The following is a 14,042-nucleotide window of genomic DNA, read 5'->3' as shown; positions in this document are numbered from 1 at the left end:
CATCACTGAGACTTTATTACACCTTGTTTGGATGTCCACTTGTGGTCAAATCAAATGTATGGACAGTGTTAGCAAAGGCATACACCTGTCTATAGAAGGTCCCACAGTTAATGTGTATTGGAGCAAAAACCAAGCCAAACATATCAGAGATGGGACCCTACTTGTGAACAATGCCTCGTAGCTCCAGCCTCTTTAGATCATATGTTTTGGGAGTGTCCAAAATAAAAACCATAAAGACAGAAGCCTTTTTTGTTATCTATCATTTAAGATATTTGCAGATATGTTTGGGAGTTATTTCAGAGGAGTTTATACAATCTACTATTAAAAATTACCATTATTGCATTAATGATAGATTATATAAAACTAAAAAAAAAAAATCTTATTTTCGTTGCGGGTAACTGTGCAAAGCTTCTGGGATATATGAGACTGACTGTATTTCTAATTGAACAGACTATTACATTTTTGTTTTGCTGAAGCTCATGTTTCATTGTCATATTATAGCACTTTTGTAATACATATGAAATATATGTAAATGAAATTTATAAAAGAACTGAACAGCTCTGAGGTGAAGAAAAGGACAAGCACAATGCCATGAAATGACTGTACAGACTGCACACGGCATGACTCGACCTGCACACTGCACATCTGGTAGCAGTGCTAACTACCATGTGGCCAGGTGTTTGATGGTCAGGGTGGGCCAACAAACAACTGAATAACGACCTTGTACATATATATCTGCCCCTTCAACATCAGGACTTTGCGCTTCTTTGAAACAACGTTTCTAGTGAAGTAGAAGGAATGCTGTCATCTTCAACATGGGTGAAATCAAGATTCAGCCTTATATCTTGTGAGTGATACATTCCTTATACTGATCACCTTTCTTGTTTTCAAATTACTGTGCTTATCTTAAAGGCAGAAAATGGTACTGGACTTTTTGTATCTCTTGCTGGTATGTGCTATATTAGCTCCAACTGGGAAAATCTTGAACTGGAAGTGCAAGTGTGTGATTAAAAATAAAAAAAAAACAAGTAAAACAACATGTGATCTACATTTTATTGCAACTGATGACCTGCAATATCCATTGCTAAACTGGACAGTTCAGGTTGTGCACATGTAGCTCAAGAATAAGACAACACTGAAAGGCCTATTGGTCTTGTCGTGCTGGGCACGAAGACAATTTCACATACCACAAGAAGCAATATTTTCTTAATTACCTGGTAAATATTGCTTCTTGAGGTATGTAAAATTATTGATGATATGGTAGAAATTTTTAAAAATTGTTGCTTAAGAATACAAAGCTGAGGGTTTTTATAAACATGTTAATAAGAAGCAAGATTACTAATGGAAGACTATTATGTATCTTGTACAACATCTGATGAAGCTTTGGCCATTAATGCAGAAATGCCACTGTTCAATAGAAAGAATACTTTACTATAACTGCCCTTAGACCCCCCGAGGTGTTATCTTCTGCAGTAATGGTGATGACTGGGAGTTTTGTTTTTCCTCTTTTCCATTGTCAACTGGCCAAATCTCAATTATAATGTTAATGAACAACTTCAAGGTGGATATGGAAACAGTCCACAGCAAAAAGATGATGTCCTTGCAGTCAGAAGCCCACTTGATCACTAGAGTGAAGGGGACTCTGCTTTAGCTCATCGGGCTAACAGTGTTACACTCTGCACTCTAAACCCAGCGAACCAAGATTATACCCTGCAGTGGCGAGTGTGAAGATGTGTAACTGAGAGGGGCACCAACCCAAAAAATCTGTCATACTGATATGGACTTATGTCATCATGACTGAAACTGGTCTGTTCTACTGTCTGTGATTCTAATTTGTGTGTTCATGTTGAACTTTTTCTACCTACTGTTGCACATTGTCCAGATGATGAGATTGGTTTTTCAACATCAACCCCAAAGTTCTTCTCAAAACTGAAATCTTGCAGAGGTTATTGTCCATCTTTTCTCAATCTTCCCACAAGTTTTGTTCCCAGTTAAACCAATTCAGAAGGCCAGCGACATTGCTTACAGATAGGGACCTACAGAACATGGGATCACTCCACTGAAGATCATATTTGCTCATGCTGGACCAGTTTTGAATTACTGATGAAGCCAGCATAGAAATTTATAAGAAAGAAAGAAAGAAAGAAAGAAAGAAAGAAAGAAAGAATATGCTTATTCCACACAAGCAATAACTAAGACTCTGATTCAAACCTTGCCTAACAAATCAGGGTCTTTTGTGTCTTTGGTGTTTCTCATTTTCGGACTGTTTTGGTTTTTATTTTTGTTTCTTTATATATTTTTCACATTTTGTGCCATATTTTTTAATGGTTGCCACCATTTAATAAGTATGTTTGGATGGCCACAATCATGTTCTTCATAGTTGCAATGTCCACTTCATTTCATGTAATGGCTGGTGTCATTAAGCACAAAACAAAAGTTTTCTGCATTGTTACAATTGAGCAATAAATACGTGCTTAAACCGTTAGGACCTTTGCAACATTATGCTTACTTACATAGTTCCCTTGGTTTTCCGATTCTCTGCTTTCTCTAAAATGACGTTTTACGCCTGATCCTGTTTGCCTAAACCTTTCATCTCTTTGTCATTTCCCCTTCTTTTTCTTTTCTTTATTTTTTCAAAAGTATCCATAACATTCATGACTCTGAAGCTATCATGCAGTCATTACATCATAACTAATCAATAAAGAACTCATAAACCTATAATGTACCTTTAGGCGTGGCATACATTAAACTCCATTTTCCAAGAGTTTGCTCTCTTTTGAAGATTGTCCAGGTCTTTTTGAATTGTTTATGCTTCCTCCTCAGTATTTGCTAAGTAACCAATTTTGGTGTAATCAATAAAACTTCTCAATTCCACCCACTATGTCAAAATAATGTTATTAATATTAATAAAAACCTAAGGAAAGCTGGAGTGCAGGCCACTGAGAGACACTACTGACTACTTGCAGCCAACATATCTTGTCCATTAAATAGTTTACAATCCAATTTTATAATTATGTTAATGTCACTGAAACCCATGCCCATTTGTCTATGTGCTTTTCATGGTTTCCTTGTACCCGTACGAGTTCCTCACCTCTTATTTTCCCTCCCGCCTCCCAAAGACATGACAGTTAACTGGCACTTCCAAACTACCTCCATGTCAATCTCAGTGTGGGTGTTTGTGTGAGTTGGGTCTCTGGCATTCTATCCACTTCCTGTCTTGTGCCCAATGTTGTCAGGGCAGACTGGCATATTGGAGCAAGCAGAATCAAGAATCAGAATCAAGAAGGTCCCTTTTGTCCTGTGGGACTCTGGAGGCAGCTAATAGGTACCGGCAGGCCAAGCGGAATGCGGCTTTGGTGGTTGCTGAGGCAAAAACTCGGGCATGGGAGGAGTTTGGGGGTGGCCATGGAGAACGACTTTTGGACGGCTTCGAGGAGATTCTGGTCCACCGTCCGGCGTCTCAGGAGGGGGAAGTAGTGCAGTGTCAACACTGTGTATGGTGGAGATGGTGCGCTGCTGACCTTGACTCGGGATGTTGTGGGTCGGTGGGGGGAGTACTTCGAAGACCTCCTCAATCCCACTAACATGCCTTCCAATGAGGAAGCAGAGCCTGGGGACTCAGAGGTGGGCTCCCCCATCTCTGGGACTGAGGTCACCGAGGTGGTCAAAAAACTCCTTGGTGGCAGGGCCCCGGGGGTGGATGAGATACGCCCGGAGTTCCTCAAGGTTCTGGATGTTGTAGAGACGTGTCAACCAAGACAGCCCTACAACATCGCATGGACATCAAGGACAGTGCCTCTGGATTGGCAGACCGGGGTGGTGGTCCCCATCTTTAAGAAGGGGGACCGGAGGGTGTGTTCCAACTACAGAGGGATCACACTCCTCAGCCTCCCTGGAAAAGTCTATTCGGGGGTCCTGGAGAGGAGGATCCGTCAGAAAGTCGAACCTCGGATTCAGGAGGAACAGTGGTGTGGTTTTCGTCCTGGTCACGGAACAGTGGACCAGCTCTACACCCTTAGCAGAGTCCTGGAGGGTGCATGGGAGTTCGCCCAACCAGTCTACATGTGTTTTGTGGACTTGGAAAAGGCATTTGACCGTGTCCCTCGGGGAATCCTGTGGGGGGTGCTCCGGGAGTATGGGGTACCAGACCCCCTGATAAGGGCTGTTCGGTCCCTGTACAACCAGTGTCAGAGCTTGGTCCGCATTGCCGGCAGTAAGTCGAACCCGTTTCCAGTGAGAGTTGGACTCTGCCAGGGCTGCCCTTTGTCACGGATTCTGTTCATAACTTTTATGGACAGAATTTCTAGGTGCAGCCAGGGTGTTGAGGGGGTCCGGTTTGGTGGACTCAGGATTGGGTCACTGCTTTTTGCAGATGATGTTGCCCTGTTTGCTTCATCAGGCCGTGATCTTCAGCTCTCTCTGGATCGGTTCGCAGCTGAGTGTGAAGTAGCTGGGATGGGAATCAGCACCTCCAAATCCGAGACCATGGTCCTCAGCCGGAAAAGGGTGGAGTGCCCTCTCAGGGTTGGGAGCGAGATCCTGCCTCAAGTGGAGGAGTTCAAGTATCTCGGGGTCTTGTTCATGAGTGAGGGAAGAATGGAGCGTGAGATCGACAGGCGGATCGGTGCGGCATCCGCAGTGATGCGGGCTCTGCATCGGTCTGTTGTGGTGAAAAAGGAGCTGAGCCGTAAGGCAAAGCTCTCAATTTACCAGTCGATCTATGTTACTACCCTCACCTATGGTCATGAGCTATGGGTAGTGACCGAAAGAACGAGATCGCGAATACAAGCGGCTGAAATGAGTTTCCTCCGCAGGGTGTCTGGGCTCTCCCTTAAAGATAGGGTGAGAAGCTCAGTCATCCGGGAGGGGCTCAGAGTAGAGGCGCTGCTCCTCCGCATCGAGAGGAGTCAGATGAGGTGGCTCGGGCATCTGATCAGGATGCCTCCTGGACGCCTCCCTGGTGAGGTGTTCCAGGCACGTCCAACCGGGAGGAGGCCCCGGTGAAGACCCAGGACACGCTGGAGGGACTATGTCTCCCGGCTGGCCTGGGAATGCCTTGGGATTCCCCCGGAAGAGCTAGAAGAAGTGGCCGGGGAGAGGGAAGTCTGGGCATCTCTGCTCAAGCTGCTGCCCCTGCGACCCGACCTCGGATAAGCGGAAGAAAATGGATGGATGGAGAATCAAGAATGTTGCTCAATATTACAAGAATTTAAACATAACAATACCACCATTCTATACCACTTTTTGAGGTAGAGCACCCTTCCTGTGCTTTAAGTGCTTAGCAAACATTCAGGTGGAAACAATAGAAAACATAGTACAAAGTCTAAAAAATAATGAGCCAAAGACTGGCTTCTAGTTTCAAGATCAATCCTAGGCATGGAATTGGATTAAAGGTCTTAATAATCTAACTAGGTCATCGTCTTGTTGTGCTAAGATTGGAAAAAGAGTAATGAGATGGGTAAAAGATAAGGAGAAGAGATGTAATAAGTTGGCATGTAAGGATTGATACTGGGAAGATGAAAAACATGCGAGACTAAACTTTAAAAGTGAACCAAAAATTAAACACAAAAAGAATAGCCAAAAATTTGTTAACAAGAAGACAAAAAAACTTTTCAGAAACCACAATGGGGTTAACTGCAATCTCATACTGAGCCACAACTCAAGTGATAACCTTTTATCCCATCGTCCAGATGACATCTGGGTCATAACTAAGCCATAAGCAGACAAAAAAAGGCAGTGGACCGATAAAATCAAATATGAAAATACCACAGAAAACTCAAAAACAAAAAATAACAAATCAATTCCTTCTATTCATAAACTTAGTCAGGATGAGAAAAAAAACTAGGAAAATTGTGCAGAAAGCGCTTAAATAAAATGTGAAATGCCATCCTAACAGTTGAAGGGTTTGACAGTTCACACGAGCCTACTGGGACTAAGCAATGGGAATCAAATGTGAGGTCTACAAAACACACCAGGGAATTCGTGTATTTGTGTGCTTCCTCCACCATTCTGACATCGCCAACCTTTCAGCAGCTCCTCCACCAGTCGTGGCTGAACTCTTGGAGAATGTCTCATTTTATTGTATTGTGCTTTTGGCATGGCTGACCATGTCTTAGCGCACCTACTACTTAACCTTCCTTTAATAAACAGGGCTTTCTATACAGAATTGCCACCCCTGTGCTTTATTTCCATATTTCCTATTACTCCAATTGCCTGTTCAAAGAATGCAAATTTGTTTGGTTGGATCATCACCCTCCAAATACAACTTTGCTGGTCTTTTACAATGCATTTTTTTTTTAAAGTTGTCTTCGAGCCTATGTCTATCTTTTTCATTATTGTGCACTTGACAGACAGAATGTTTAAGGATGTATAATTACTTGGATCCAATTTATTTCCTGTCTTATGAACTGGACTCAACTTTCCGGTCATCAGGTAAATCTGCCTTATGAAGTGATTGCCGGAATGTGGTTGCTGACTGATTTTAAAATATAAATATTAGAACATTCGAATTTTTCGTCAAGAACAGGTCTTTTAGCCCAACAAAGCTTGTCAATCCTATCCACCTAATTCCTATTAAGCATCATTGAGTCTCATTTTGAAGATCCCTAAAGTCCTGCTCTCAATCACACTACATGGTAGCTTAATCCAGGTGTCTATGGTTCTCAGTGCAAAGAAAAACTTCCAAATTGTTTGTGCAAAATTTACCCTTAACAAATTTTCAATTGTGCCCTATGTTCTCGTTGAACTTATTTTAAAGTGACACCATGTATCCACTGTATCAATTCTACTCATAATTTTAAACACTTCACTCATGTCATCCTGTAACTTCTTTTGCTTACGTTAAAAAAGGTTCAACTCGTTTAAATACTTTGTCATAGATCATCCCCTGTAGCCCTGTGATCAGCCTAGTCGCTCTTCTCTGGACGTTTTCTAGTGCTGCTATGTCCTTTTTGTAGCCTGGAGATCAAAACTGCACACAGTACTCCAGAGGAGGCCTCAACAGTGCATTATAAAGGTTGAGCAGAACCTCCATGGACTTGTACTCTACACATTATGGCACTATGTTACGTATCCTGTCATGTAACAGTCTTTTAGCCTTCTTAATGGCTTCCCAACACTGTCTGACAGTATATAGTGTTGAGTCCACTACTACTTCTAAATCCTTCTAATAAGATGAACTTTAAAGTTTCAGACCTCCCATTGTGAATTCAAATCTAACACTTCCTATGTTTAATAAGTTACATTTACTTACATTAAATTTCATCTGCTGGAATTCTATGAGGAAGCAACAAAAGAATACAATCAGGATGCTGTGGGTGCGATAGAATTTATCTTGACTTTCAGAAAGCATTTGATAAGATGCTAGTGTTGGATAAGTACTAAAATTTTGCCATCAGTATCGATACCAAGCTTTCAGACTTCCGTAGCAATACAAAAACGGTTCAAAAGCAAATAACAATTAACTTAGTTTAAGTAAAAGGAGATCAAGAGGTGAAGTGACTGAAGTGTTTAAAATAATGAAGGGAATTAGTGCAGTGGGCCAAGACTGTTATTTTAAAATGAGTTCGACAAGAACATGGGGACACAGTAAGTCATGATAATTCTCACACAAAGGTTAAGAAGTTTTCGTCACACTTAGAACCATAGATGAATAAAATAATAAATTACCAAGGAGAATGGTACACAGAAAGACCTTTAAAATTAGACCTGATGTTATTTTAGAAGAATTATGTGGATAGGACTGCCTAGCTTTGATGGGCTTAAAGGCCTGTTCTTGTCCAGATTTGTAATATTTCTAAATCTGCCCAATGATTCGATTGGTAATACACTGTCTGTCAGTCCCTCTATGTTTGGTGTCATCTACAAACTTAACCTACATCTTGACTATATTCTTATCCAGATCATTTATCTATATTAGAAATAATAGTGGTCTTTGCACTGACCCCTGAAAGACACCACTTTTAACTTCACCTAATTCTGATATGGTTCCACACACCATAACCCTTTACTTCTGCTCCTACCCCTTAGTAATTGGTAGTAGTTGTAGCTTTGTCACATGTGAGAGTGAAGTTCGGGGTAATTTATACTTGCACATCTGACCAACATGCAACACAATGATAATGCATTTAATAATGGGGGAAGTGATTAGGGCTGCTGGCTAAGGTATAAAACATTCTGTGTTCAAATACTGTGTCCATGTGCCTGTTGGGTTTGCATGAGTTTCTTGTGCCCATGTAGGTTTTCTACCAAGCTCTTCACTTATAAACTTTCCCTCCTACCACCCAAAGAATTGGTGGTCAACTTAGCTATCCATCCATCCATTTTCCAATCCGCTGAATCCGAACACAGGGTCACGGGGGTCTGCTGGGGTCAACTTAGCTAGCAATTCCAAATTGGTCTCATGTCAGTGTCAGTGTGAGTGTTTGCGCGAGTAGGCTCTCCTATAAATCCTATGCTTTCTGCTTGATAAGGCCAGGACAGACCAGCAAATTGGATTAAGCAGAATAGAGAATATTCTTCAAAATTACAAGAATTTAAATACACTCTATACAGCCTTTCGAGGTAAAGCACCCTTCCCATGCTATAAGTGGTTAGCAAATATTCAGATTGGAACAAATGAAAACATAGTACAAAGTCCAAAAAAATCCAACACAATAAGACTTCTCTGCATGGAAGCTAATATTAGAGATATTAGAAACTAAGGAATTAGATAAATAAATAAAACCTCAAATCTGAATCAACAATGAATGGGAATACAATTACAAAATGTTTAAAGAAAGTGAAAAAATGTAACTTAAGATTCTTGTGTTTTTAAGTAAAAGCATAGGTTAGCAAAACAAGAACTTGGTCAGAGAGAGACTGGTATTTAGAGGTAGAAGGATTTAAGGGGTCTTTTAAGGAGTGAACAGGTCTAATAACTAGAAAGAACCCATTCAGAGGTCTGGGGGCAACAGAATCAAGGGCTTTTATTGTAACCAAACACAGACACCAGAAAGGCTTACTGACTGGACCATAAAAGTGTGGCCTTACCAGAGCTGCTGGTAAAGCTGGCTTCATATTTCTTATATAAGGAGCCTACTGTGGAGGTCATCTGGTGGTCTGTCATGCTTTAACAGGACCCGACTATTTTTCTATGTGCAAAATACCAATGGACTCTTGTGTGACACATTTCACAGGCAAAACAACGCAGTGAACCCAGTGAGGACTTCAAACACGTACACTTGAGGGGACACTGTAGGTAAATCAAAGACAATTCTAGAATGTGGCCTTGTCAGGCGACAGCGACCCCATCTGTATCAAATGGAGAAGTGGTCACTGCCCAGCTCTGTGGAAATGATGCTGCTGGCAGCAGAAAACTAATCTGGCAGTACAATTTGTTTCTAAGGTAACTACAGCCCTGATCCAATAAAGGCTTCCAAAGGTGTAGGCTTATTAATTCACTTAGTAAACAGAAAAATGCCATAAAACTTTGCATGCATTTTTTAATTGCTGCTCAGTGTGACAAGAATTTGTTTGCATTCCGCCCTCTGGATGGGTAATAATACCTCAAACCTCCTAACAACACTCACCTTCCTGCCACGGTCAGAGTCAAGGTGCAGAGGCAGCATCCCAGCTAAAGGCTTTGCAACTCCATGTTCTGCTGTTGGCACACTAAGCAATAGTGACCGCGGGCTGGTAGGAGACACTAATTTAGAGCTAGGGGTCTGTGGCCTCGAAGGCTGTTCCTTGGTCAAGCTTGCTGGAGGAGAGATCAGGCTAGCAGTAGCACTTCCGTTAGTTGGAGCTGCCCCTTTACTGGAAAGATGTGGGTTGTCTTCAGGGATCATGGGCCCTGATTCACTGCTTGGTATCGGAAGGACATTTGGGGGTGCCCTCTTGGCAGTCTGGGTTGCAGAAGCCGGTTGTGGAAATGCAGCTGGAGCTTCAGTCCCTGTCATTTGCTGCCCACTGGCTGGCGTCTTTGCTAGACTGAGAGCCGTGTTCTGGACCAGCAAGTGCGTCGTCCCCTGTGAATGAACTACATGAGGTGGCTGAGAAGGTTTCAAGGTCCGAAACTGAGTCAAAGGCTTGTTACTGCTGTTGCCAATACCAAGGACTTCCAAAGATTCCATTGAATGTGCATGACGCATGCTATCCAAGATTTTGCTAATGGCATGGTTCTCAGTGTCCCCATCATAGAAATCAACACATGTCCAGCGGCCTCTCTTGTAAGGTTCACCTGGCCCTTGGTCAAGCTTGACTAGTCTAAAACGAGAACTACTGGAGGCTACAGAGAGCTGGGGGACGCTGCCAACAGAGGTCTGCAAAGACAGAGACAGGGGCGCCAACAGGCTCCTGGAATGGGATGTAGTTCCAGTCAGGGAGGTCTGTCGTCTGGGCAAGGTGGGAGTGCTCGGGGTGCTTAAGGATGAGCCAGGCAACTGTAGAGAAGGACCGTTTGGCAGGATTGATGACACAGACAAGTGTGCCATTACTGCCTCTGTGCCCAGTGATTTTCTCTCAACACCACCAAAAGCCAAGGTCTGTTTGTTAGGTATGTCTACTTCATCCACCTGCCCCGTGCCCCCCGTACTATCGTGCTCCACTTTGAACCCAGTCCCACGCTCCACATTGATAAAAGGGCAGGGTGAGGCACTACGGGAAGACAAACCAGGTGAAGATGTGCCAAGACCCTGGCCTCCATTTATGAGGTGGTTTGAGGTTGAAGTGGGGCTAAACAAGCCACCAGATTCCACTGTGTATGTGTCCTTCCTGGGTGACCCACCACCTGCCTGCTCATAGTCAGAGGTGACGCTGGTTATCTGGAAGCCACTCTTCTTTTTTCCTCCACTCATTTTAAATAATAACTTTATTTACTGCTACCAATATGCGCCAATTTCATGACACAGCTGGATTCACTGTGTGTCAAGGCCTGCTCATAATTCAGTTCATTTGAACCCATGCATCATATTTATATGGAATGAAGAATATGTTTCACAGCGATTTCCTTGAATTTAGTGTTTGTAAAATTGAAAAATTAAAAAAAAAAAATTAAAAAATTCAAGTCAATACATATCAATTAAAAAAAGATCACAAGGCCATGCAATATTTTTCACAATAAGGACAAATTTGCCTTTAAAGATGTTATTAATATGTTTCCACACACACACAAAAAAAATTTGCAAAGGAAAGTTTATATATTAATTTCACTCCTCGTTTTGAAATCATTTTCAGGAGGCATTCTTTAACTGGCAGCTTAGTCACCAGTTTTCATATTTCGCATGTCCTGTCATTTTTCTCTCACTGCCACTCAGTGTCAAATGTGTTGCAGCAAGTCACCTCACCTTCAGTTTCCGATTTCTTCTTTTAAAAAAGCCAGCAAGTTGGCTCCCCCCTTGTCGACTGGCATGGGATTTCTCTCTTTTGGCGTCGAACAAGCTTTATTCCGTTGTTAGTTTAGCTATCATTTGTACTTTGGAAGACCTCTTGGTTATCTTTTTGCAAGTGTGCTCTGTTGCATCACTTTGACACTTCTCGTATTAGATGTTTCTTCACTTCACACTGCGACCGACACTTCTTATTTTCAGCTTACCGACTACCCCCTGCGCTTCTTAATTTTCACTTTTAGTGTCTCTGAACAGCTCATACAAGTCCAGGTATACGGAAACCTGCAGAGGTCTGCCCGTTGTCATCGTCCGCTTTGCAGTGGTGTCACCCGATTTGTTTAATAAGCAATTCCACATTTGTTTAAACAGACAACATGGGGCACTTTGATTGCAGCTGGAATGAGTGACCACCTGAGCTCAGCCGTGCGCCGCTCCTGTGTTTCTAACGTACCTTCAGGATTCAACAGGTTCTGCGTCCACGCAAGTCCCTGGCCACTCAAACACGACCCCTTTCTCAATACCTCCACAAGTCTCCCTCGCTTCTCCAAGCACAGAGGCTTCAGTGTGCGCGGAGGAATTAAACCACTCCCGGCGAAGGGGAACGGGGATTGCTGCGATATCGGCGGACTCCTCGAGACTTGTGTGCTCAGCTGAGGTCAGCCTCGAACTCGCCGAGGTGCTTCTCGGCGAAGAAGACGTGCGCGTCTGCCGGAGCGCATGCCTCCGCAACTGTTAAAGTCAATCTCAGTTTTCGCACCCACTTATTTTCCACTGTTTCAAACACCTTCGGCCTGGCCTTGCCAAACTTCCAGCTTATTGTCCGATTGACCGAATCCTGAAATCAGTCTGGGTACGGGGCAAGGCGAGCCAGTGCCTGGAGCAAGCTCACATCGCATCGAATCCGAATGGCTCACCACATCGCCTGGGGGTCGCGTACTGGATATTCAAAAATAATAAGTTTTCGAAGACAGGCAGAGTTGTCAGCTGCTCATCTCCCACTGTCAGAGTCTTTTAGGCAGGACTGAAATCCGAAGTGCAACAGGAACCCTCTTTGACACACGCTTTCGCCTATCTTCTGTTGCGCTCGGCTTCTTCATTTAAGATGCAAAATCACAAGAATTTGTGCTGTTGACAAGTTTCAGACCAGGAAGTCCCACCCCGAGCCTCCGATTGGATGCACTGTCTCCTAAAAGAACAAGTTTCTAGCTGGAGTGTGAGGTCTGTAAGCGGGGGTTCGTTTAAAGGGACAGCAGCGCGTAACACAGGACGTCCAGCCGTCTCTCGTGGCCTATATTTTTGATTAATGTTTCATCCTTGTCCACCAGCATCTAGACAGCACTGGGGACAGAAACAAAAAGCACACTGCGCATCAGATACGTTTACAGCAACACCCGAAAGAGAACATCACGGCAAGCAAGTCGCCCTGTAACCGGTAGAGAAGAGCGCTGAGTGCGGGACGGCCGTCCCCGCACAGCCCAGTCACCGACCCGACGGAAGAGCGCTTCACCTGCTTCGGCTGTACCTTTAAACCCAATCCTAACCAAACTATCGAAGAATTCTGTGAGTTCAGAAATACGCTACTTAGGGAATCCATTCTTCACAGTCTACTATGAGTATGTCCATAGCGGAAAGCAATATTACTGATGCGATAAAGTATTATTTTTATTTTACGTTAATCTTACTGAACGTAAAGATCACATTATAATATGTAAAACCCATCCAATAAAAATATATAATTTCAAAAACAGAATTAAGTAAATGAAAATGACCACTTCAAGCCCCACAATTACCCCAAAACGTAACATTACATTTAGCATACAATTAGCACAATAAGAATAAAAAATATCATTCCCTTTTAAAAGTCTTACCTTTTGTCACATTTAACTCTGGAAATGAAAATACATTACGTATAAATATTTTCAGTTGCACTTACTTATTATAACCCTCAACATCAAAGCGTGAATAACATTAAAAAAAAACAGAACAATTATTAAGATTTAATTAAATACCTAGTTTGGATAAGTAAATTAGACTCTTAAAGTAACCACTACACAGGTCTGCAAAATCAAACTCATAAAAAAAATGCTTGTGAATAATTATTTTTATTTGCGTTCTTGAAAACAAAAAATAATTAGAATGTTTCTGTGACATCATATTAAAATACAAAATTGAAAAGAAATGTAATTCAGATTTAACAAATAATGTATTCATGCATACAGTATTGTTCAAAATCAAAATAATATGAAAATATTTAGTCAACCTAATATTTTTAAACATACATATAAAGAACGTAATACAACCCAGCCACAGGGGATGCACAAACTAGTGTGTTTCTTCGTGCCAGTCCCAAGGCAGGATAAATGGGGAGGGTTACATCAGGAAGGGCATCCGGTGTAAAATTTTGCCAGTTAAATATAAGGAAAACAATACAGATTTTTATACAGGATCAGTTGAGGCCCGGGTTAACAATGGCCACCACCAGTACTGTTAGCCAAAAGAGTGCTGATGGAAATTCGGCTACTGTTAGCCAAAGAAGGAGAAGAAGAGAGTGAAGGTGTGTCCAACAACAACAACAACATTTATTTATATAGCACATTCTCATACAGATGATGTAGCTCAAATTGCTTTACAGGGTGAAGAAATAGAAAAAAGATAAAATATATAAAAAATAAAATT

The 14,042-nt window shown here is 42.2% G+C and overlaps 1 protein-coding gene across 1 annotated transcript in view; it reads right to left on the bottom strand.

Moving 5' to 3' along the window:
- Positions 1 to 12,539, bottom strand: part of LOC114648900 (TSC22 domain family protein 4-like) — an 89,906-nt gene extending 77,367 nt beyond the window's left edge. Inside the window, exon 1 of the mRNA XM_028798219.2 lies at positions 9,570 to 12,539. Coding sequence (XP_028654052.1) covers positions 9,570 to 10,835 — 1,266 coding nt within the window. The 5' untranslated portion in view covers positions 10,836 to 12,539. The remainder of the gene's footprint in view (positions 1 to 9,569) is intronic.
- Positions 12,540 to 14,042: the final 1,503 nt, after the last annotated feature.

This window comes from Erpetoichthys calabaricus, chromosome 3 (genome assembly GCF_900747795.2).
Source record: "Erpetoichthys calabaricus chromosome 3, fErpCal1.3, whole genome shotgun sequence".
Lineage (NCBI taxonomy): Eukaryota > Metazoa > Chordata > Cladistia > Polypteriformes > Polypteridae > Erpetoichthys > Erpetoichthys calabaricus.
The sequence above is the reverse complement of the archived record's forward strand: the minus strand, read 5'-3'. Positions and strand labels throughout refer to the sequence as shown.